Source organism: Geotrypetes seraphini, chromosome 1, assembly GCF_902459505.1.
Source record: "Geotrypetes seraphini chromosome 1, aGeoSer1.1, whole genome shotgun sequence".
Lineage (NCBI taxonomy): Eukaryota > Metazoa > Chordata > Amphibia > Gymnophiona > Dermophiidae > Geotrypetes > Geotrypetes seraphini.
The window spans coordinates 408,938,801-408,962,585 of record NC_047084.1 but is presented as its reverse complement, the minus strand read 5'-3'; the positions used below and the strand labels follow the sequence as shown (position 1 = coordinate 408,962,585).

General features: G+C 42.9%; 1 protein-coding gene across 5 annotated transcripts in view; it reads right to left on the bottom strand.

The window, feature by feature from the left end:
• Window positions 1-23,785, bottom strand: part of SLC44A1 (solute carrier family 44 member 1) — a 269,831-nt gene that overhangs the window by 59,855 nt on the left and 186,191 nt on the right. For all 5 annotated transcript variants that reach the window (XM_033918433.1, XM_033918422.1, XM_033918450.1 and 2 more), the window contains exons 7-8: window positions 21,564-21,653; window positions 12,427-12,566 (exon numbers count right to left, since the gene is read on the bottom strand). In XM_033918433.1, coding sequence (XP_033774324.1) covers window positions 12,427-12,566; window positions 21,564-21,653 — 230 coding nt within the window. The remainder of the gene's footprint in view (window positions 1-12,426; window positions 12,567-21,563; window positions 21,654-23,785) is intronic.

The window sequence follows — 23,785 nt, the reverse complement described above, 5'->3', positions numbered from 1 at the left end:
TTACCATCTCAACTACTGCTTCTGAGAACCAAAGCCGCCTTCTTTTCCTCTTACTTTTACTTACTTGCCTCACAAAAAGATTTGTTGCCCACTGAATTTCTAACCCTTCCAGGCGTTCCCATCCAGACAACAATTCCTTGATGTAATCCCCATCTGAATAAAGTTAGTTTTTTTTAAAATTTAGAACCATTACTTTTGAATGAGCCCTCTCTATACCTGTCTTAATATTAAACCGTACTATGCAGTGATCACTGGATGCCAGATGATCACCCACTGTAACATCAAAACATTTTCCCCATTTGTAAGCACTAAGTCCAGTATGGTCCCATCCCGTGTGGATTCCATTAAAAACTGCTAGAACAGTTCTCCTTGTAGAGCAGGGGTCTCAAAGTCCCACCTTGAGGGCCGCAATCCAGTCAGGTTTTCAGGATTTCCCCAATGAATATGCATGAGATCTATGTGTATGCACTGCTTTCAATGCATATTCATTGGGGAAATCCTGAAAACCTGACTGGATTGCGGCCCTCAAGGAGGGACTTTGAGATCCTTGTTGTAGAGAATCCAGGATCTCCCTACTTCTAGAAGACCCAGTAATAGGGATACCCCATCAGCATCTGGCATGGCATGTTAAAATCATCTATTAGTAAAAAATCCCCTTTTTTAGATATATTTTGAATGTCTACTATTAAATTTCTGTCCACTTCTTCTATCTGTGAAGGAGGCCTGTATATCACAACAATGTAAATATATTTACTAGTGCTGCCCCAATTCAGGAAAAAAATTTCGATTCGATTCAGCCTATTGAATCGATTTTTTGATTTGATTTTCCTGCCCAATTGGGTGTTTTATAAAAAACATCCTGGTGGGTTTATTTTATAGCCTCTTCACCCCTTTTATAGCCTCTTCACCCCCTTTGCCTTCTCCTAACCACACTGAAGCTGTGGTGTAAACAAGCAAAAAATACTTTTCCTCTCTCTGTTAAATCCTAGCTCACATTTGCGGTCTAAAACCAGCTCTGGCAGGATACACGTTTCAAATCTGACATATTGTAATCACAAAACAGAAAATAAAATTATTTTTTCTATCTTTTGTTGTCTGGTCATCATTCAAATCTTGTTGGTCCCAGGCTCTGGTTGTCTTCTGATAACTTGCTTGCCAGGGTCTCCTTCTTTCCTCTGCCATCTCTGTCCTCCCCTTCCGTTTCCCTTCCCTCCCCTGGAGGTCTGGCATCATTCCATTTTTTGCCTCCATCCACAGATCCACCTTTTCTCAACTACCCTTTCATCCAGCCTCTCTCCCTCCTTCCCCACCACCCCAGGGTTTCTTTTCCCAACTACTCTCCTATCCAGTATCTCTATCCCCCTCCACATCATCCCTTGTGTCCAACTTCTCTCCCTTTCTGTTCCTTCCCTCCATAAATCTCATTGTCCATCCTATCTCTCCCTCTCCTCTATTTTTAGACCCATTATTTCTTCCCCTCAAAGTCCAGCATATGCACGTCTCTTTGAACCCCCCTTCCTTCCATCCCTCCGTGTACTTCTACACCAGGGCCCCCTCCCCTGAAGGCCTACACCCCACCCCTGAAGGCCTGCACCCTACCCCTGAAGGCTTGCATCCAAGGCCTGCCTGTCCCCCTGAAGGCCTGCACCCAAGGCCTGCCTGTTCCCCCTGAAGGCCTGTACAACCTCCCCCGAAGGACTGCACCCCCCCAGAAGGCCTGCGTATTCCCCCTGGCCACCCGGCATCAATTTACCTAATTTCAGCAGCCTGCATAATATCGTGAGTGCTAGCGATCTTTGCAAGCTGCTATAGGTCTTCCAAGCTGCCTTCTCTATGCCGCGGTCCCGCCCCTCCTCTGAGAACATCCCACCCATTGTGGTAAAGAAATTTTTTTCAATATTTGGTCCATATCTCTTAGAAATGGTAACCAAAAGCATCTCAAGTAAACTGTACCAACATTTTGGAAATCAGCATTAGTTTTTCCCAAAATAAAAAAATCAAAACCTTGATCAAACTCTCAGTTCCAATTATCGACCTATTGCTAACCTACCTTAATTTCCAAACTTATGGAAAAAATCATCTTCCTTCAGATCTCTGAATTTTTTTGAAAAAACAAATGCATTACACACTAACCAAACTGGATTTTGCTCCAACCACTCAACATAATTATCCCTACTAGGTCTCACTACCACTATCTTTTACTATCATGACCATGGAAAATCATTCCTATTGATCTCCCTTGATCTATCGGCTGCCTTTGACACAATCGGCCATGACTTACTCCTCAATTGTCTCAAAGACAGTGAAATAACCGATTCAGCTCTCCTCTGGTTCTCTTCCTACTTTGCTGATAGGAACTTCCAAGTTCACTCTAAAAGAACCTCTTCTACTCCAATCTTTCAAGCTTATGGTGTACCACAAGGCTCAATCCTCTCCTCTCTATTATTCAACATTTTCCTAGCCCTGATATAAGCTCAATCTTTCGGATTCACTCCATTTGCTTATGCTGATGACATTCAACTCCTTCACCCACTCAATCCGGCCAACATTAACGATATTCAAGAAATCAATCTCAAATTCGACAAAATCAGCTCTTGGCTTTGAATTAACAGACTATCACTAAACATAGCTAAATCACGAGGAATTCTATTCCCTTATAAAAATAAAGACTCTTTAACCGGACATATATTTATTGATATAATTCCCCTCCAAATTCAAATTACTAGGAGTTATCTTGGATAAAGATCTTACTTATCACGATCAAATCAGTTCCATGACCAAAAATTGCTTCTACAAACTTCGTTTAATTCGTTCCATAATCTCCATTCTTGAACCCTCATCAATCCAAATTCTAATTCACTCTCTAATCATTTCACATATAGACTACTGCAACTCTCTTTACCATGGTATAACTCAAAAAGAAATCCGTAGATTACAACTGATCCAAAGTACCGCAATCAAACTCATTTTTAAGGGAAGGGGAAGGGGAGTAACGAGAGGGAAGCAGGGATGTTGCTTCTTAAAAGCTTTTTTTTTATCCTCCCCTCACTTATTGGTAGGTATCTTTAAAGAGAAATGTGAGATATTTATCTAAAAAGACAGGGAGGTGAGAGGTCTTGATTTTGAAAGTTGGAAGAAGAATTTTATATGTAGTTCGGTGAGAGACCGGAACTACATATAAAATTCTCCTTCTAACTTTCAAAATCAAGACCTCTCATCACCCTGTCTTTTTAGATAAATATTTCATTCCACATGCACCTCCTAGGGTCCTTAGATCTACGAATCAAAACCTACTGACAGTACCTTCAATCAAGGACCTATACTATACTCAGTGGCGTACCAAGGGGGGGGGGGGCGGTCCGCCCCGGGTGCCAAGCCCTGAGGGGGTGCTCCCAGTCCGGCCCGGTTCCCCCCCCCACTGCCCCGGGTGTCGCGTCTGGAAACAGCCTGCAGCAAGATTGCGCGATGCCAGCGATCTTTGCTTGCTTCGGCTGTTTCCTCTGCCACAGTCCCGCCCCTCCTCTGACGTCAGAGGAGGGGCGGGACCGCGGCGGAGGAAACAGCCGAAGCAAGCAAAGATCGCTGGCATCGCGCAATCTTGCTGCAGGCTGTTTCCCCAGGGAAATGAAGCGGGGAGGCCGGGGGAATGAGCAGTGCTTCATGGAGGTGGTGGTGGTGGGGCCGAGTGGTCCTTCGAGGTAGGGGGGGGGGCAGCAGGCCTTCAGGGTGGGACGGGCAGGCAGACCTTGTGGAGGGGGGGGGAGACAGGCCTTCAAGGGGGACAGGCCTTCGAGGGGGGTGTAGGCCTTCGGGGGGGTGCAGGCCTTCAAGAGGGGGCAAGCCTTCGAGGGGGGTGTAGGCCTTTGGGGGGTGCAGGCCTTCAAGGGGAGGAAAGGCCTTCAGGGGGGGCAGGCCTTCAAGGGGAACAGGCAGGCAGGCCTTCAAGGGGGGGAAGGCCTTCAAGGGGGGCAGGCCTTCAAGGGGAACAGGCAGGCAGGCCTTCAAGGGGGGGACAGGCCTTCGAGGGGGGGTGTAGGCCTTCAGGGGGGGTGCAGGCCTTCAAGGGGGGGGGACAGGCCTTCAGGGGGGGAAGGTCTTCAAGGGGAACAGGCAGGCAGGCCTTCAAGGAGGGGTGCAGGCCTTCAGGGGGGGGTGCAGAAGGGGAGGCAGGCCTTCAAGGGGAGCAGGTAGGCAGGCCTTCAAGGGGGGGACAGGCCTTCAGGGGTGGGATGCAGACCTTTAAGGGGGGGACAGGCCTTCAGGGGAGGGGGGGCCCTGGTGTAGAAGTACACGGAGGGAAGGGGGAGGGGTTCAAAGAGAAGTGCATATGCCGGACTTTGGGTGGGAAGAAATAATGGGTCTGAAAATAGAGGAGAGAGAGAGAGGTGATGGACATGGGTTTTAGGAAGGGAAGGAACAGAAAGGGAGAGAAGTTGGACACAAGGGATGGTGTGGAGGGGGGGATAGAGATACTGGTTAGAAGGGTAGTTGGGAAAAGAAAGGGAGAGATGGTGGACCCTGGGGTGATGGGGAAGGAGGGAGAGCTGCTGGATGAAAGGGTAGTTAAGAAAAGGTGGATCTGTGGAGGGAGACAAAAAAAGGAAAGATGCCAGACATCTGGGGGAGGGAAGGGAAACGGAAGGGGAGGACAGAGATGGCAGATGGATGGTTAGCACGGAGAAATAAGAAAGAAGGAGACTCTGGCAAGCAAGTTATCAGAAGACAACCAGAGCCTTGGACCAACAAGATCTGAAAAATAACCAGACAACAAAAAGGTAGAAAAACTAATTTTATTTTCTGTTTTGTGATTACAATATGTCAGATTTGAAATGTGTATCCTGCCAGAGCTGGTGTTAGACCGCAAACGTGAGCTAGGATTTAACAGAGAGAGGAAAAGTCCTTTTTGTTTCTTTATTTTATTTACAACACAGCGCCAGTGTGGTTAGGAGAAGCCAAAGGGGGGTGAAAAAGCTATAAAATAAACCCACCAGGATGTTTGAAAAAAACACCCAATTGGGCAGGAAAATCGAATCGATAAACCAATTCAATAGGCTGAATCGAATCGAATTTTTTTTTCCTGAATCTGGCAGCACTAGTTTGCGCTACTGTCTTAGACTTTAGGACCTGGGATTGGGGAGAGATGGCATCCTCAGTACTTTATAATGCAAGTGAAATGAGGATTTGATCAGATTTTTGAAGGGTCTGCACTCTGCAGAAGAAAAATATTGTATAGGCCGGGGACATGAGACAGCAGGAAATGGGAACTTTTCTTCCTTCTATTTTAATGAATGGCAAGGCTGAGGATGTCAGAGAGTTCAGTTAAAATATGTGCTTTATAAAAAAATATAATAATGTGTTTTATAAAGTTTATAACATTGCTGGCCTACCCGGTGAGGTGTTCCTAGTGGTGGTGGTGGCAGCGTGTCAATGTGTTGAGAGGAAGAGGTGATCTGGGAAATTCTGCTGAGCAAACTCCGGGCCCATTTCCACCCCCCAGTTAGTCCACTCCACTCAACTGGTTCACACACTGAGTGGGTCTTTGGGTGTTGTTCCTGGATAGTTGTTTTGGGATCTCTTCCAGTGGTTTGTCAGTATCTCCTTCTGGTCCAAGGAAGGAAACTTTGTTAACCTTAGCACTGACCTACAGAATATGTTTGTAACAGCGCTGCTTGTGTGGCATTAGTCTATGTAGTGATCGAAAGAAAAAAACCAGACCTTTGCACATTTTTGCACTATATGGTGGGTGTATGAGGAGATTCACATTTCCTGCACAGCTAAGTCCATGTGAAGTTACCTTGTGCTGTATTTGACATCTAGCAAAGTCTCTGTTTGGAAGGAAAGATCTCAGCTTAAAAATAAAGTGGCCAGAAGTTATGGTAAAAGCAGATAGCGTAGCTGGTTTTAAGAAAGGTTTGGACAAATTCCTGGAGGAAAAGTCCATAGTCTGTTATTAAGACATGGGGGAAACATCTGCTTGCCCTGGATCGGTAGCATGGAATGTTGCTACTCTTTGGGTTTTGACCAGGTACTAGTGACCTGGATTGGCTTCCATGAGAATGGGCTACTGGGCATGATGGACCATTGGTCTGACCCAGTTAGGCTATTCTTATGTTATGTTCCCATCTGTAGGGGCCTTTGTTTTCACTTCTTATTTTAATGTATTTTTTTTCTGAGAACTTATCAGTGTTTTTTATAATGGGAACAAAAATGGAAGAGAATTAATGTGTGTGGAATGGGGGGGGTAACTAATTTCTTCAGCTAAATAATTCAATCCACCTCAACCAGACATAGGAGAACTCACGCATCATTCACACACCTTCCAACCAAAAACGTCAAAAGAAAAAAAACAGTTCGACAACCTCCTAGTCATTCGAGCTGCAACACTCGACCCTCAACTCTACAACCTATTGACCTCGACCACAAACTACAAAACCTTCAAAAAAGAAATAAAAACCCTTTTATTCAAAAACACATAAAACCGAACTAACACAATCAGAACTGTCCCAAGCATCACCTGCAACTACTCCATATGTACTTCTGATGTCATGACAATTCAGACATAATTTATGTTATGTTATGTTTGGAATAATGGTTACATATATGAGGTTCAATAAAAGAAAATTTTCACTGCCTGTTTCTATTATGACCATTTATTCAGTTTCATGGTTATTACAAAAAATATTTTTTTACATGGGGGGGGGGGGGGAGGGTGTCAAAAAATTATGGGCCCCGGGTGCCACATACCCTAGGTACGCCACTGACTATATTAGAAATTCCATTTTCTCAGTAGTTGCTCCCTCGCTCTGGAATGTAATGCCATTTTATCTTCTCAATGAAAATTCTTTAAGTAAATTTAAAACAAATCTCAAAACATTTCTCTTTAAAGATGCCTACCAATAAGTGGGAGGAGGATTAAAAAAAAAGCTTTTAAGAAGCAACATCCCTGCTTCCCTCTCGTTACTTCCCTTCCCCCTACCTTCCCTTTATTTTTATTTATCATTGTAATTAAAACTTCCCTATCCCCCAAACCTCTTGTTTCCAATCAGTCCTAATTTGTCATAGTATTAGGTTTACCCCCTTTTTATTTTACCTCACCTAAATCAAAAATTTTGTTGTATGGTTGGTATATCAAGCCATGAATAAACTTGAAACTTGTTCAACGTGGATAAGTGTAAAGTGATGTATGTCGGTAACAAAAATCTCATGCACGAATACAGGATGTCCGGGTTAGTACTTGGAGAGACCTCCCAGAAAAAAGACTTGGGAGTTCTGATCGACAAGTTGATGAAGCTGTCCACGCAATGTGTGGCTGCGGCGAAAAGGGCGAACAGAATGCTAGGAATAATAAAGAAGGGGATCACGAAACAGATCGGAGAAGGTTATCATGCAGCTGTACCAGGCCATGGTGCACCCTCACTAGGAGTACTACGTCTAGCATTAGTCACCATACATGAAGGAGGACACGGTTCTACTCAAAAGGGTCCAGAGAAGAGCAACTAAAATGGTTAAGGGGCTGGAGGAGTTGCCGTAAAGTGAGAGATTGGAGAAACTGGGCCTTTTCTTTCTTGAAAAGAGGAGACTGAGAGGGGACATAATCAAAACATTCAAAATACTGAAGGGAATAGACTTAGCAGATAAAGACAGATTGTTCACCCTCTCCAAGGTAGGGAGAACGAGAGGGCACTCTCTAAAGTTGAAAGGGGATAGATTCCGTATGAACGTAAGGAAGTTCTTCTCACCCAGAGAGTGGTAGAAAACTGGAACGCTCTTCTGGAGTCTGTCATAGGGGAAAACACCCTCCAGGGATTCAAGACAAAGTTAGACAAGTTCCTGCTGAACCGGAACATACGCAGGTAGAACTAATCTCAGGGCGCTGGTCTTTGAGCAGAAGGCCCCCGCGTGAGCAGACTGCTGGGCATGATTAAGGTCTCTAAGTCTGCTATATGATTTATGAGAAAAACCACCAACCAATTTTGTAGCAGCCCACTAGACTGACTGCATCCCATTTATATCTGTTTGAAGGTGCAGTCTCCAAAACTGTACATAATATTCCAAATAGGGCCTCACCAGATACTTATACAATAGCATTATCACCTCCTTTTTCCTCCTGGCTATTCCTCTTCTTATACACTCAAGCATCTTCCTGGCTTTGACAGTTTTTTTTTTACCTGTTTTGCTACCCTGAGATCATCAGACCATCACTCCCAAGTCCCGCTTTGCTTCTGTGCACAGAAGTACTTCACCTCCTATACTATACCGTTTCTCTGTATTTTTGCAGCCCAAGTGCACGACCCTCCATTTTTTAGTATTAAACTTTAATTGCCAATTATTTTTTGAATGAAGGCTCTGTATGATGTTGTTTGGGAGAGAATTCCATAAGTAAGGTCTTAAGTAACTGAAAGCTGTGAAATGAGCAGTGTTGAGTCACATTTGAGAGGAATGAGGCAGCATGAGGAAAGATGCCTAAGAAAAATATATTGGGGCATATAAAAAAAAGAAAAGAAATGGATGACATTCTGGGGGAAGAGCAAGCTATTCAGGAAGGACGGACTCCACCTCAGCAGAGATGTAACGAGGCTACTTGCAAGCAAAATCAAGAGAGAAGCTTTAAAACTAGGAAGAAGGGGAAAGCCGACAGTCAACCGAGAGAGAGAGAGTCAATGGTTCAGAAACCAGTACACCCGGAGGATACCGTACAGGAAGATAGAAGGGGAGACTCACTGGATCGCAAGCAAAACAGACCGAAAGGGACACAAGAGAGAAGGACATGCAAGAAGGGAACAGACTGCAATCTCAAATGTATGTACACGAATGCAAAGAGCCTTAGAAATAAGATGGGTGAATTAGAAGCTATGGCACAAAAGGATAACGTTGACATCATCGGCATCACGGAAACATGGTGGACTGAGGAAAATGTATGGGACACGGTGCCACCGGGATATAAACTATACCGCAGAGACAGAGTGACTCAAAAAGGAGGAGGCATTGCCATATACGTCAAAGAGGGAATTGAATCTACTGGAGAGAACATGCCACAACAGACGGATAAGTTAGAGTCTCTATGGGTCAAAATTCTAAGAACAAATGAACCAGAAACTAGGATCGGCATCTACTACCGACCCCCAGGGCAGTCCGAGGAAATTGATGGAGAAATGACGGATGAGATTAAAAGCAACTGCAAGGGAGGCAACGTAGTTATCATGGGCGACTTCAACTATCCAGGGATAGACTGGAACCTAGGCACCTCAGGCTGCGCTAGAGAGACCAAGTTCCTCGATGCTGTAGGCGATTGTTTCCTGGAACAACTTGTCAAGGAAAATACAAGAGGAAAATCAATTCTGGACTTAATTCTAAATGGACTGCGAGGACCGGCACAAGGTGTAGAAGTAGAAGGAACGCTGGGAAACAGCGATCACAATATGATGCGCTTCGACCTGGACGCAGGAGCAAAACATCGGTCCAGCATGACGGCCATGGCACTGAACTTCCAAAAAGGGAATTACGAATGGATGAGACGCATGGTGGGGAAGAAGATTAAGAAGACCATGAACAATGTAAAAACGCTAGAACAAGCTTGGTCCCTTTTTAAGCATATGGTCACCGAGGCGCAAAATCTATATATACCGCGTATCAACAAGGGATCCAAGAAGAAAAAGAACAAAGAACCGGCATGGCTCACTGCAGAGGTAAAGGAAGCGATCAGAGACACTTCATTTAAGGAATGGAAAAGGTCGAAAACTGGAATAAGCACAAACAACATCATCGCAGGTGCCATAAGGCGGTATAAGGGGCCAAAAGAGACTACGAGGAGAAAATAGCCAAGGAGGCAAAAAACTTCAAGCCGTCCTTTCGATATATTAAGGGAAAACGCCCCACGAAAGAAGCGGTGGGACCATTGGATGACCAAGGAATAAAGGGAGCGCTAAAGGAGGACAAAGCAATTGCCGACAAACTGAACACATTTTTTGCATCTGTATTTACCGAAGAGCATATACACAGCATACCGGAACCCATCAGGCTATATGCTGGAAGCGAAAACGGGAAACTGATAGGGTTAACGGTCAGTCTAGAAGAGGTATGCAGGCAGATTGATAGGCTTAAGAGTGATAAATTCCCAGGATTGGACGGTATCCATCCGAGGGTCATCAAGGAACTGAAAGGGACTATAGCTGAACTGCTTCAGCTAATAGCCAATCTGTCGATCAAATCAGGAAAGATTCTGGAGGACTGGAAGGTGGCGAATGTTACACCGATCTTCAAAAAAGGTTCGAGGGGAGACTCGGGAAACTACAGTCCGGTGAGTCTGACCTCGGTACCAGGAAAGATGGTGGAGGTGCTGATAAAGGACCGCATCATTGATCACCTTGACGGACACGGTCTGATGAGGACCAGCCAGCATGTTTCAGCAAACACAGATCTTATTTGACAAACTTGCTGTACTTCTTCGAGGGAGTAAATAGGCTGATAGACAAGGGCGACCCAGTCAACATTGTATATCTGGATTTTCAGAAGTGTTTGACAAGGTTCCGCATGAACAACTACTTCGGAAAATTGCGAGCCATGGAATCGAGGGTGAAATACTCACATGGATTAAAAACTGGCTGTAGCATAGGAAACAGAGAGTGCGGGGATAAATGGACAATACTTGGACTGGAAGAGCATCACCAGTGGGGTGCCGCAGTGCTCGGTGCTTGGACCCGTGCTCTTCAACATCTTTATAAACGATCTGGATATAGGTACGACGAGTGAGGTGATTAAATTTGTGGACGATACGAAGTTGTTTAGAGTAGTGAAGACGCAGGGGGATTGCGAAGATCTGCAACGTGACATAATCAGGCTCGAGGAATGGGCAGATGAGGTTCAACGTGGACAAGTGTAAAGTGATACATGTCGGTAATAAAAATCTCATGCATGAATACAGGATGTCCGGGGCGGTACTTGGAGAGACCTCCCAGAAAAGAGACTTGGGAGTTCTGATTGACAAGTCGATGAAGCCATCCGCGCAATGTGTGGCGGTTGCAGTGAAAAGGGTGAACAGAATGCTAGGAATGATAAAGAAGGGGATCATGAACAGATCGGAGAAGGTTAACATGCCGCTGTACCGGACCATGGTGCACCCTCACCTGGAGTACTGCGTCCAGAACTGGTTGCCGTACATGAAGAACAACACGTTACTACTCGAAAGAGTCCAGAGAAGAGTGACTAAGATGGTTAAGGGGCTGGAGGAGTTGCCGTACAGCGAAAGATTAGAGAAACTTGGCCTCTTCTCCCTCGAACAGAGGAGACTGAAAGGGGACATGATTGAAACATTCAAGGTACTGAAGGGAATAGACTTGGTGGAAATGGACAGGTTGTTCACCCTCTCCAAGGTAGCGAGAACGAGAGGGCACTCTCTAAAATTGAAAGGGGATAGATTCTGTACAAATGTAAGGAGGTTCTTCTTCACCCAGAGAGTGGTAGAAAACTGGAATGCTCTTCTGGAGTCTGTCATAGGGAAAACACCTCCAGGGATTCAAGACCAAGTTCGACAAGTTCCTGCTGAACTGGAATGTACTTAGGTTGGGCTAGTCTCAGGGCGCTGGTCTTTGACCAGAGGGCTGCCGCATGATCTGACTGCTGGGCACAATGGACCACTGGTCTGACCCAGCAGCGGCAATTCTTATGCTCTTATGGATAGATAGGCAGGGGCAGAGAGAAGACATTTTAATACAAGTGTTAATAACTTTTATTTGTATTTTATAGTAGGCCCTCAGCTATCTGGCACCCATGGGGTTTGGTGGATGCCAGATAGCTATTTTTCTGGTTGAGAGTTACTGCAAATAAATAAATAAAAATACTGTAGCAGCAGGCAGCGGTTCCTGACAACACCCTGCCCTTCCTCCAGCCCCCAAAGCAGCAGAGCCAATCCTGATAACCAATCCTCCCTAGCTCCCTCCAGGTCCAAGGCAGCAGTGGTAGCCAATCCTGACAACTTCTTTGCCCTCCCTCGGCCCTGTAGCAGCAGTATCAGCTGATCCTAACTAAACCTCCACCCACACCCTCCCTCAGCCCCAAAGCAACAGCATCAGCCGATCCTGCCAATCCCAACAAGCTGCTTTTGGCCAGCTTCAGCAGGGCCTTTCTTCTGCCGTGTCGAATATCATATGAATATCTTTAACAAACTTGTTATTGTGTTCAGATCAATCTTGTATGAGAGGCTTTCACGGCACACCAGATAAATGATTAGCCCTTGTAACAAAATGGCATCAGGGCATCATGCCATTTTATGGCATCTTAAAAGATTTGAGCTGGAATAGGACCAACAGGACAATCACAGGAAATTCAACTTCCTGTTGTCTCAACAATGCAAATATCCATCAAAAGAAAGACAAGAGCAGGGGAAAGACAGTCTTCTAATAACAGCAAGACACATTACTACAAACTTACTGTGAAAACAGTAGCTGCAATGGCATAGATCAGGAGTGCTTGAAGGTTATCTTTAGAAACCTGGAGTTGGTCTGTTGGAAGAGCTGCATTGAAAGATCTTTTGTGATCTGCATACAACCACCACAGAAGCCCAGTGCCCCCTAAAGAAAAAATAATAATTATATGTTTAATCACACTTTAAATAATTCTCTATATGATCATTACAGAAAAAACCCCCACAAAAAAAAATCCAAAGTGCATATTTTTCTCAACACGAACAAATGAGTCATTTAGTTCATAAAGCAGAAAAGGTTCTATATTATCTGACTCAACAAACATTTTCAGTCAGCCCATGCTTTCTGCAGCTCTAGAACAGTGTTCTTCAACCTTTTTACATCCGTGGACTGGCAGAAATAAAATAATTTTGTGGACCGGCAAACTACTAGGGCTAAAATTTAAAAACCCCGTTTACGCCCCATCTCCGCGAGCTCGGTCCCCGCAAACCATCTGATCCCATCTGTACAAGCCGCAATTATGATTTTATATTGAACGTATTTTATTAAAGTATAAAAAGAAACAATATTCTGAACAATTGTGATTTTATAAATACAAATATACAGAGCACGGACCAACAAAACCCCTGTCTCCCCTCCCTTCACATATATCCCCTCTACTATCAAGAAAACTGAACAAGCCAAGTTATTATAGAATGCTACATAGAAATATCATGCTAACAGAATACTGCAGTCCCCAGTTATGTCTCTAGCAGGATAAATATTTCAAATCTGATATATTCTAATGACAAAATAGAAATAAAATTATTTTTTTTCTACCTTTTGTTGTCTCTGGTTTCTGCTTTCATCTTCTTTTCACTCTTTTCCTTCCAGCATCTGCCCATTCCATCCAATGTCTGCCCTCTCCCCCTTCCATATGTATCTGACTTCTTTCTATGTCCCTCTTCCCTGTGCATCCAGCCTGTTCCTCCTCTCTCCTTTTTACATCATTCATTCCAGCTTCACTGCCTTCTTCATTTTTATCTCTCCTACACCAGATCTAGCATCTTTATCCCTCTCTCATTTCTCTGCTGACCCTCTTTCCAGCATCAATGTCTACTTTCTCATTCCTCTCTCTCCCCTTTCCCTCATCTGATCTCTCCATTCCACCCTGACCCCTTCCCCTCCTGTAATCTCCCTGCCAGCTGTTTCCTTCCTTTTTTTCCCTTCTCCCTTCCCTCCTCCCTCTATCCAACATTAACTATCTTCACATCCCTTTCCCTCCTCCCCTCCCAGCAGCATCTCTCCTTCTTCTCCCTTCCCTTCTCTCTCTATCCAACATTAACTCTCTTCCCATCCCTTTCCCTCCTCCCCTTCCAGCAGCATCTCTCCTTCTCCCTTCCCTCCTCCCTCTATCCAACATTAACTCTCTTCCCATCCCTTTCCCTCCTCCCCTCCCAGCAGCATCTCTCCTTCTAACTCTCTCCAAGTCCAGTAACAGCTCTCCCTTTATCCAACAGCTTCCCAGCCTCCTACAGTGGCTTCCTCCCCTTCCAGCAGCTCTCAGTACTTGCCTGCAGGAAGTTGCCAGTAAATCACTGCCCTGGCAAATAGGAGAGCTGGTGGGAGGGGAGACAGCCAAAGTGAAGGTTCCCCAGGATCTTGCTCGCACACGCTGACATCTCCCTCCACCTGCACCTGTATCTGTAGCTCTCTCCATTCTACTCGCGACGTCCCCGCGGCCCTCTTCAGCAACTCGGCAGGGGCGGAGATCAAGACAGGCTGCCGACATCGGGACCTTCACTCTTTGAGTCCCGCCTATTTTGTTTCAACTTCCTGTTTCCTAACAGGCGAGACTCAGAGAGGGAAAGCCCCGACGTTGGCAGCCTGTCTTGATCGCCTGAGGCTGGGAGGAACATTAGTCAGCAGGAACCGCAGTCGGGAGGAACCACAGTCGGCAGGAAATTTAACTGCCGACTTGATCTCGCCGGCCCTGCGCGGACCAGCAGAAATTTTCTGCGGACCAGCGGTTGAAGAACTGTGCTCTAGAATGCTGAAGTGCAAGACTAAGGATCATGCACTCCTATTGGAACTAAGAGTGTCTTCACATAGGTACAAGCTTCCTATCTACTTGGGAGATAATTTCAAGTTTTCTGGTCTTTCTTTTTTTTTTTTAATGTAAATCATATTTATTAAATTTCAAATACAAACAAAATAGTAAAAAAAATCATTTCAAATACAAGAAGAAACCCAAAATTTACAGAGTTAGTATATAATAAACATTATCACTAAAAGCAAATATACCCAGTTCCTTCCCCTTTTTCCCCATTTTAGAACTGTAATTACATATTAAATAATATGCGAATGTGAGTGTGTGGTGGTAATGTATCTAAATAAGGTTGCCAAATAGTAAAAAATTGTCTTCCCTGTCTAGTATCCCATTCTGATAATTGCATACTTTCCATTGTTAAAATGTGTAGGGGTAAGATGGCGACTGAGCAAGACGTGTGAGTCCAGGCTCCAGCTCCTGTGTTATAATTTTCCTCAAAAAAATTTTTTTTACCTATTAGCCTGATGCCTAAAAGAAGAGGGAGATCGAGGAGTAACCTTCCACTCCTTCCTACCATATCAACACCACGTCAAACTTTAATAACATCTTTTATAGTACCTTCAGTGATGTCGGGCGTATCCGCTGCTGTGCCGCAGGGAAGACACAACTTGGAAAGCGATTTTTCTCTTAGCCCATTGGGACCTGAACCTCCCCCAGCTCCCGGAGAGGCGGCAGAGGCATACCTTCGAATGGAAGACTCTCGCAATCTCGCGAGAGGGAAGGGAACGCTTCCATCGGCAAACCCGGAAGGAGAGACCTCGATGCTCTTAGAAGCATTGCTGCTTAGTGGGGGAGATGACCTGAGGAATATTGGTGGTGAGTTCAGTGGAGATAAGAGCCTAGGAAGTTTCCTACGGCTCGAACAAGAGCAATCTCGAATGCCTGACCTCAAGCCACTTTCAAAGCCCTCAGTGATTACGCTTGACTCCTTGTGGGCTGCTATTGAAAATCGCCACATGGTATGTACCAACTTCATTTCAGTAACTTTGAATATTCCAACAAAAACTGTACAACTTGAAATGGGAGCTCAGAAACAGAATGAGAAGATTGGAGAAGTAGAGAAAACTACTAATGAAATTAAAACTGTGATTAAACAACAGACTATGGATAAGGCTTTACTTCTAAAGAAAACTGAGAACTTAGAAAACCAAAATAGGAGTTTGAATTTGAGATTTCTGAATTTTCCATTTCCTAAATTTATGTCTCCGAGGGAAATTTTTAAGAACTTCCTGATTACTATATTGAAAGTTCCTGAGACCAATTTTCCTCCAGTATAAAAACTATACTTTTTGAAAAGGACTTTTAAAGATAAGAATGAAATTGGAGAAGAGCAAGATATAACAGCTTTACTGGAATCCTCAAGTATTGAGTTCAATGGTCATGCAACATGGTTGGTTACCTTTGTCTTTTACTAAGATAGAGAGATGGTTCTAAAGCAGTACTATAGCTTGAAGCAAATTTCCTATTTAGGTGAAAGAATATATATTTTTCCGGATGTTTCTAAATGGACTCAAGATAGGAGAAAGGAATTTCTAGCTTATCGGCATAAAGTACTCTCCTTAGGTGCTTTTTTCCAATTTAGATTTCCATGTCAAGTTTCAAGTTTATTATAATTTTGATTAATCGCTTATTCCAAATTCTAAGCGATGAACATATCAGTAAAATTACAAAAATTGAGGGGATAACAAAACAGACAAAAAACTAAACCTTACAAGACATATTGAAGACTGACTTTAAAAAACATGAGGAAAGGATGGGAAAAGAAATACAATTTGAATGATAGAAGAGAAGACAATTATGGTAAAAAAAAAAAAAACAAAACAATAGGAAGGGAAAGAATAATGAACCTCAGAGAGATTATGGACTTGGAGTAAGACTCCTAGTCAGGCTTTATTTCATATCAGGAGGTTAGATACATATTTTATGATCCAGTTCAGCTTTGTTTCTTTCTAGAGGGTAAGGGGATTTCATTTGCAGCCTAAGCGAAAAGTGTAAGAATCAAGTCAGTTAGAAAGCTGAAGGATTTGCTCAATTTCTATGGCTTAGTATTTCTTTTTGTCTTAATTTCCTCTCCCTGGAGGATTAATATCATTGCCCCCCCCCACTCAGTTTGAGGACTATATTTTGTATTATATTTTCTTATTTATATTGTATAACTTTAATCCCCAATGGGGAAATTGGGAGTATCATATTCTGTTTTGTTTCTTTCAAAGTTTATGCTTTGTATTTAACTTGAAAATTATAAATAAATAAATTTTTTTAAAAAGTGTAACATTCTAGAACGCCAATGACTATATGTTGGTCTTAAAGGTCCAATCCAAAGATAAAGTATGACTTTCAAACGTGATAAGATTGTTCTTTGAAGAAAGCCTTTTAGGCCTCTTGGAATAAGACGCTTAACATCAAAAATCTAAAATATATTATAACTATTGCAATGCCAATCAATTCCCCACATTTGCTCAACTTTAGAAAAAACAACATTCCAAAATTGGTGTATCAAAGGACATGTCCAAAACATGTGAGATAAATTAGCTTTAGGGTGACCACTTTTCAAACAAGGGCCTAATGTAGCAAAAGTCACCTATAAGCACGCCAGGAAGCAATATATATTCTACAAATAAATTTATAACCCATTTCATAATAGGTGATATCAGAAAGAAGACCATATAAAATCTTTAAAAATCTTTGAATATGGAATCCCTGAAGGTGAATCCCCAACTCTTCATTCCAAGCTTGATCTATTTTATTGTAATCTAAATTAGGAGAAAGATTCACTAATGAATGTCTAAAATATTTAAGGAGCACAATCAACTGGGCATCTAACCAAAATAATTCTGAAAGAACATCATATACTTTAGCATTTAGTGACAATGAAGGTAAGGAATTCACAAAATACCTCAACTGCATGTAAGAATATATATCCAATTTAGACCAATTATAAACAGTACGTAATTGTGATAACGTTGGTAAATTACAATCATCAGTTAATATCTGGTCAAAATAGAAAATATTTCCTCGTTTATTAGATTGAAAACCTGCAGATGTTATACCAGATAAAAAAGAGCCATTTCCACAAATAGGTAAAAGTTCGCTCAATGTTCACCCGTATCACCAATATAGCAACTACTTTAGCTTGTACTTGATATATGACGATTCAGTTTCTCCATATCGTTAGCCACTATGTTCCTTTCCAGCTCGCGGCCGCCAGTTGAACTGTCACTCCGGTTCAAGTGATGCGAGAGCATACTAGCGTTTAGTTCCCTGGAATCTTAGTGCCCTCTGGCGGCCATGAGCTGGAAAGGAACAGCACAATGGCTAACGATATGGAGAAACTGAATCGTCGTATATCAAGTACAAGCTAAAGTAGTTGCTGCTATATTGGTGATACGGGTGAACATTGAGTGAACGTTTACAAATGACTATTTTATTGGGTTAAATGAATGGGGGGACTCTATTTATGTAAGTGATGATTATGTAACATGTGATGTGGTGTAAATGATATAATATTTATTTGGAATTATTTGAAATAGTTGAAACAAGTAAATAAATTGAAGAATTGATTTAAGGGTTTATATTTAGCTTTTTTGTATGATTTTATTCCTTCTGTTCCAGTATGTCTTTTATTACATTTCCCCCTCTTAAATCTTTTATTTTTCATACCTGGTTTTGGTATATTTTATTATTTACTTATTTTATTTCATGTTACTGTATTTATTTATTTGTTTTACATTAAGTCTTCCATTTAAACCGTTTAGGTACTTGTTGATTAAACGGTATATCAAAAGACAAATAAACTTGGAAACTTGGATGCACATTGGGAAGAATAACCCAAATCACAGTTACCAAATGCTAGGGTCTACCTTGGGGGGTTAGCGCCCAAGAAAAAAGATCTGGGTGTCATTGTAGACATTACGATGAAACCTTCTGTCCAATGTGTGGCAGTTGCAGCCAAAAAAGTAAAGATGCTAGGAATTATTAAAAAAGGGATGGTTAACAAGACTAAGGGCTCCTCTATTAAAGTCCTCTGTGTTTTTCACTCTTTGCTCTCCCTTTCCAGTTGCAGTGGAAAGAGATAGATTAAGAATATGGCATATGGGACGGATCAGAGATGGGGTCGAATTGAGGGGTGGGAATAGGGTCTGAGGGGCATGCAGTAGGCTTGGCTGAAGACAGAAGTTGTACAGTTTCTTCCTCTGTGATTTCAGAGAAGGAAGAAAAGTCAGCAGTTGGGACCAGACAGGAGAAGCTTTCTGAGTTGTTTGGATGAAGGGATGGGGCAAGTTTGAAGTTCAGGAGAGCGGATGGTGGGTAGGGGAGAAGGATGTGACTTTGTAGTGAATTCAAGGGCGATCTTGCGGACCTTGTCATGGAAGTAATCAACCTTAGTCTGGGGAGAGAGAGAAGGAGGGGTCGGAAGTCAGGGTGCTTTGAGGAGGAAGTTTAGCGTGGCAAAGAGATGACGGGGGCTGGAAGAAAGGGAGTTAGTTAGATGTGGTAGTCTTGCTTGACCCGTGTAAGTGCAGAAGGATATCAGCATAAATTTAAAGTGAAGAAAGTCAGCATGTGTGCGAGATTTGAGCCAAATCCGCTCGGCACAACGGGTACAGGAATGTAAGTAATGGATACTGGGAGTGAGCCAAAGGTTGAGGTTTGATACGCCTGACAAAGTGAGGAACAGGGGGAGCAAGGGTGTCCAGAGCAGAGGAGAGAATAGAGTTGTATGACCAGATAGCTTTGTGGACAGAATTGGATAACATAGTGGAGGTAAGGAGAGGTGAAACAGTGGTTGAGAATGAGGAAAGATTGAGGACTTGAAGATTTCCAAACTTGTTGGAGGTGACTGGGCGTGGCGGAGGGGGAGGGGGATTAATGGCGAAGTTTATCAGATGATGATCTAATAAGTAAAGTTTGCACTTTTAAAATGTATACAGTCTTTATAAAAAGGAATCTACAATTTATCTTGTATCCCAAAATTATCTGAGCACAGAGCAAAATAATGTTTGCTTAGCCACAGAAATGTCCTCTTTTCTTCTCCTCTGCAGCTCAGAAAAAAGGATTCTAATGTTATTTCTTTGAGATCCATTAAGAGCTTCAAAATCTCTTTTAAGATGGTCTATTTCATTAACTTTTTTTTTTCCTGAAGAGCATGTGAAATTTCAGCAGTGGTATCACATTTTATCTCAACTGTATCAGTATAAGATGTCAAATCACCAATTGGGTTTTAAGGTCATCAGTAACAGCTTTTAATGCAGACAAAGTACTGTGGTTGTCTTGTAAAATCCTCTTAATGGAAAGGATTTCTTCCATAATGGCTTGAAGTGATATTTTGTCGTCTTTGGCAGGAGCCATCTTGTGAGGAGGTTTTGGATCTTGCTTTTCGCATTTAAAAGACAGCATCAGCGAAGAAGTGGCATCCAATTTCAAATTTTTACTCAACATCAGTAAACCAACAATACTGAGAAAGAATGAGAGAAAAAAATAGAAGTGATATTTATAGTAATCGCAGGAATCTTGCTATGGAGTTTGAGAGCTAAGGAATTATATCCATGCTCTTCAGAACTTACCAGCACCCCTATTAAGTTAGGAGAGGTTTGAAACAACAAACCAGAAGTTGCAAGAAACATCCATCATCCACTGAAAATAAAGAATGCTGAACATTTCACGGCTGCGCAATACCCTTAGGTGCTAATCACTAGGAACTATTTCTTTCTCTGTTTCTATCCATTGGTCGATGTACACAACCCACAAGTTTATAAATTGATCTGTTGGCTGCTAAGAAAGTGTGGTATAATGGCTTAATATTTCATTTTGTTGTGGGAGTGAAGCTTATGTCAAGTGGTACGATTTATACTAGAGTGGCAGTCAGTAAAACTAAAATATTTTAATGGTTTATTTTACAATTATAAGATTTTATATTGTAAGCCATTTTGATTTTTGAAAGAAAGACAGCTTATAATAATTTTGAATAAATGGTCTGCATGAAAGGGTGGCAAAAAGGAAACCACTGTTGAAGAAAAACCATTATGATGTGCTGATAAAAAAACCCCTAAAACTTAAGCAAATTTGCACATATGGAAGAAAGGTTTGTGGTCTTACAAGACCACAGTGGAACTTTTTTTTATTATTTGGACAGTTTGGCCTTTTCAGTAGCAGTTCAAGGGGGTTTCACTTTAGTCCGAGTATAAGTAATAAGTAGAATATTCATCTCCCTACAACAACTCATGGTGAGTAGGGAAACAGATCATGGGGTCTGGTAGGAATAGAACGTGCAAACATGTGGGATACCTTATAATACCACAACCCAACATACACACAGAAACTTCACTTCAACTGCTCCCCCCTCTAACCACTTCTCTCTTCACATAAGCAGTCATCCACCTTCAAACAACAGCAAGACTCACACATATAGGTCACAGAGTCATAAAAACTTATTTGCTGAAGGAGTCATGCAATTTTAGACTTGTTTTGTATGATCAGTTGTAAGATAAAAATTGTAATAGTAATTTTACAGAGTGCTTGAAACTGGCCAAAAGTTTCTTAAACATAGCAGGACTTTGGAACATTGACTTTCATAGCTATTTCAATGGCAATGGCAAGACTATGCTGGAAGGAGGGCATGGTAGGTGGAAATGTCACTTCACTTCAACCCTTCCTTACCTCCACTGCACCCCATTAATCCACACCAAACATTAAGAGTTACTGGGAAGGGCATGGCTAAGTTTTATCAAGGGTGCCATTTGTCCCAGAGCCAGCCCTGGTTGCAGAGCTATGTAAAAACCTGAACACATCATCACATCTCCTCCTTAAAACACTACTAATAAGTTATCCCCCAATTTACAAGTAGTATTTAATTTTGTCTATATCAAACACAAAGAAGGGCCAAATCTACCAAGTTGGACTTCATGTCTGGATACCCTACATTTCCATAGCTGTTGCAGCTCCAGTGCATCAGACAGCTGTCAAACTTAACATTCTGGCATCTTACTCTTCTCATTGCTGGGCAGACCAGAAGTAAAAAAATATTACATAACATAACAGATATCAGGGTCACTTACCTATCGACCCCAAGATGACTAGGATAGTCAGAATCCAGACTAGCACTCTAGAAATGTACCTGATTATCACCATGAGAATCATAGATAGAACTGCAAGGAAGAGATAAACATAAGCAGCATTTAGCACATCTGAAACCAGGGGGGGGCGAGAGAGGAGTGGTTCTGGGGAAACTGCATAATAAAAAATTTTCTGGTTCTTTATATTTTTTGTAAGGATGTCCGAGCAGTTGAAATTGTAGTTCAAGGGTGGTCAACTCAAGGGCAGCAAAACCAAAACGTTAATTATTATCTGCTCAAAAGAAGTGGGGAAGGATATGCAGTGGACAGGTGCTAGAAAAGCCACGGAGGCAAAAAGCTGGAGGAAGCTGTCTACTTGCTGCAGCTACCCGGTAATTCCCCTACATCTGACTGGTCCTGACCAGGAAAATGAAATTAGCACCCACAGGTGGGAAAACACTTTCTCCAACTCTTATAGTAAGAAGGTGGGGGCATAGAGAGGGGTTGCATGTGAGTGCTGTGTGGAGGGAGGCAGTAAGAGAAATGAGCAACTGAATGAGGATGGGGGCACACAAGAGAAAGCAGAAGATTGTGTGAATCTAAAAGTTCTCTTGAGGAAGGGGGGATAAGCGAGGAAATGAGAACATTTTAAATCGCAGGTTCCCCCAATTCCCATTTCCTCTGCTTCAGTCTCCCTAAATGACTCAGGCACACGTCACTTATGCAAAATGATGCTGGCTTTCGGATCATATGCGTGTTAACATCTTATGACCGTACACAGACAATATTCTGAAAACCAGACCCAGTTTGTGGTCCTCACACACCAAAATTGCTAACCCTAGTTATGGATAAATACATTCATATGGAGAAGGGGTTGCTAATAAGCCAACTCTAAGAGAGCTGCCCAAAGTGCAAGTAGATGTACATTATTATATATATACTAATACATACCTACAAGTCAGTGGTTCTCAACCTTTTTTGTTGTCATGATACACCCAACTTATAACGCTCGTGTGCATAACATACTGCAAAAGACCCTCGTTGGGAAAACAGGGGTCCTCCAATGATGCAGCAGGTCAGTCTCACCCACACAGTGTCAAACATTGTCAATCATACATTAATGTCCCTTAGATCAGTGTTTCTCAACTTCTTCAATCCAAGTAACCCCCTAAGCCTAACAAATATCAACCGAGTAGCCCTGCCCAAAATTAAGTTGTACGCCGGGGATCCCTGCCTGCCCCCGCTGACAGGGATCTGTCCCTCCCTCCCTGCACACCCCTCCCCCGAAGCCAACCCAATTACTTTTTGGAGCCGCACTCGCTCCCTCCTCCCCCAGTGAACTCTGTGCAGGGACGGCGTGAGCAGCGATTCATACGCTGCACATGAATGGCCCACAAGCCTTCCCTCTGACGTCCACTCTGACATCGGAGAGGTTTCTGGGTCAGCTACTTATGTGCAGCGTGTGAGTCACATCCCTGCATGGAGTTTGCTGGGGGGGCAGAGGGAGCAAGTGCAGTTCCATCAAGTAACTGGGTCGGCTTCCGGGGTGGGGTGGGGGTTGTGGGCGGGCAGGGAGGGAAGAATCCCCAGCAGCGGCTTTACCGGGGGGGGACAGGTGGGGGGGCAGGAATCCCCGGCGGCAGCGACTTCTAGTGACGGGCAGGGAATATCCTCCGCAGCGACCAGGCCACGTACCCCCAACAAGCGGCCCACGTATCCCTAAGGGTACAAGTACCACGTGTTGAGAAACATGCCTTAGATTCATCCTCTCTTTGTTCTCTTTCAAACTTTCCTGGTGGGTCCCTTTTTAAAACTCTCCCAACTGAGAGAGCTAGTAGGAGAGAGAGCCACAGATTATATTCTCCTCTTCTGCTATGGGAGATCAAACAGGACTCATTTCTGGCTAATACTGGCAGAGATGTAATGACAAAAGTGGCAATGGTTATTTCAATTATTACCTAGCTCTTCTCAGGAAGGAGACACATCTGACTGTTAAGGAAAATGCTGGAACTGCTGTCTGTCAAATTTTTTCGTGACACACCAATACCCTGGTTGAGAACCACAGCTGTAAATGTCTCTCTAGATCAGTGACTCTCAACCCAGTCCTTGGGATAGACCCAGTCAATAAAGTTTTCAGGATATCCATAATGAATACGCAGGAGATAAATTTGCATGTAATGCAGGTATTGCATGCAATTTTTCATACATATTCACTGTAGATATTT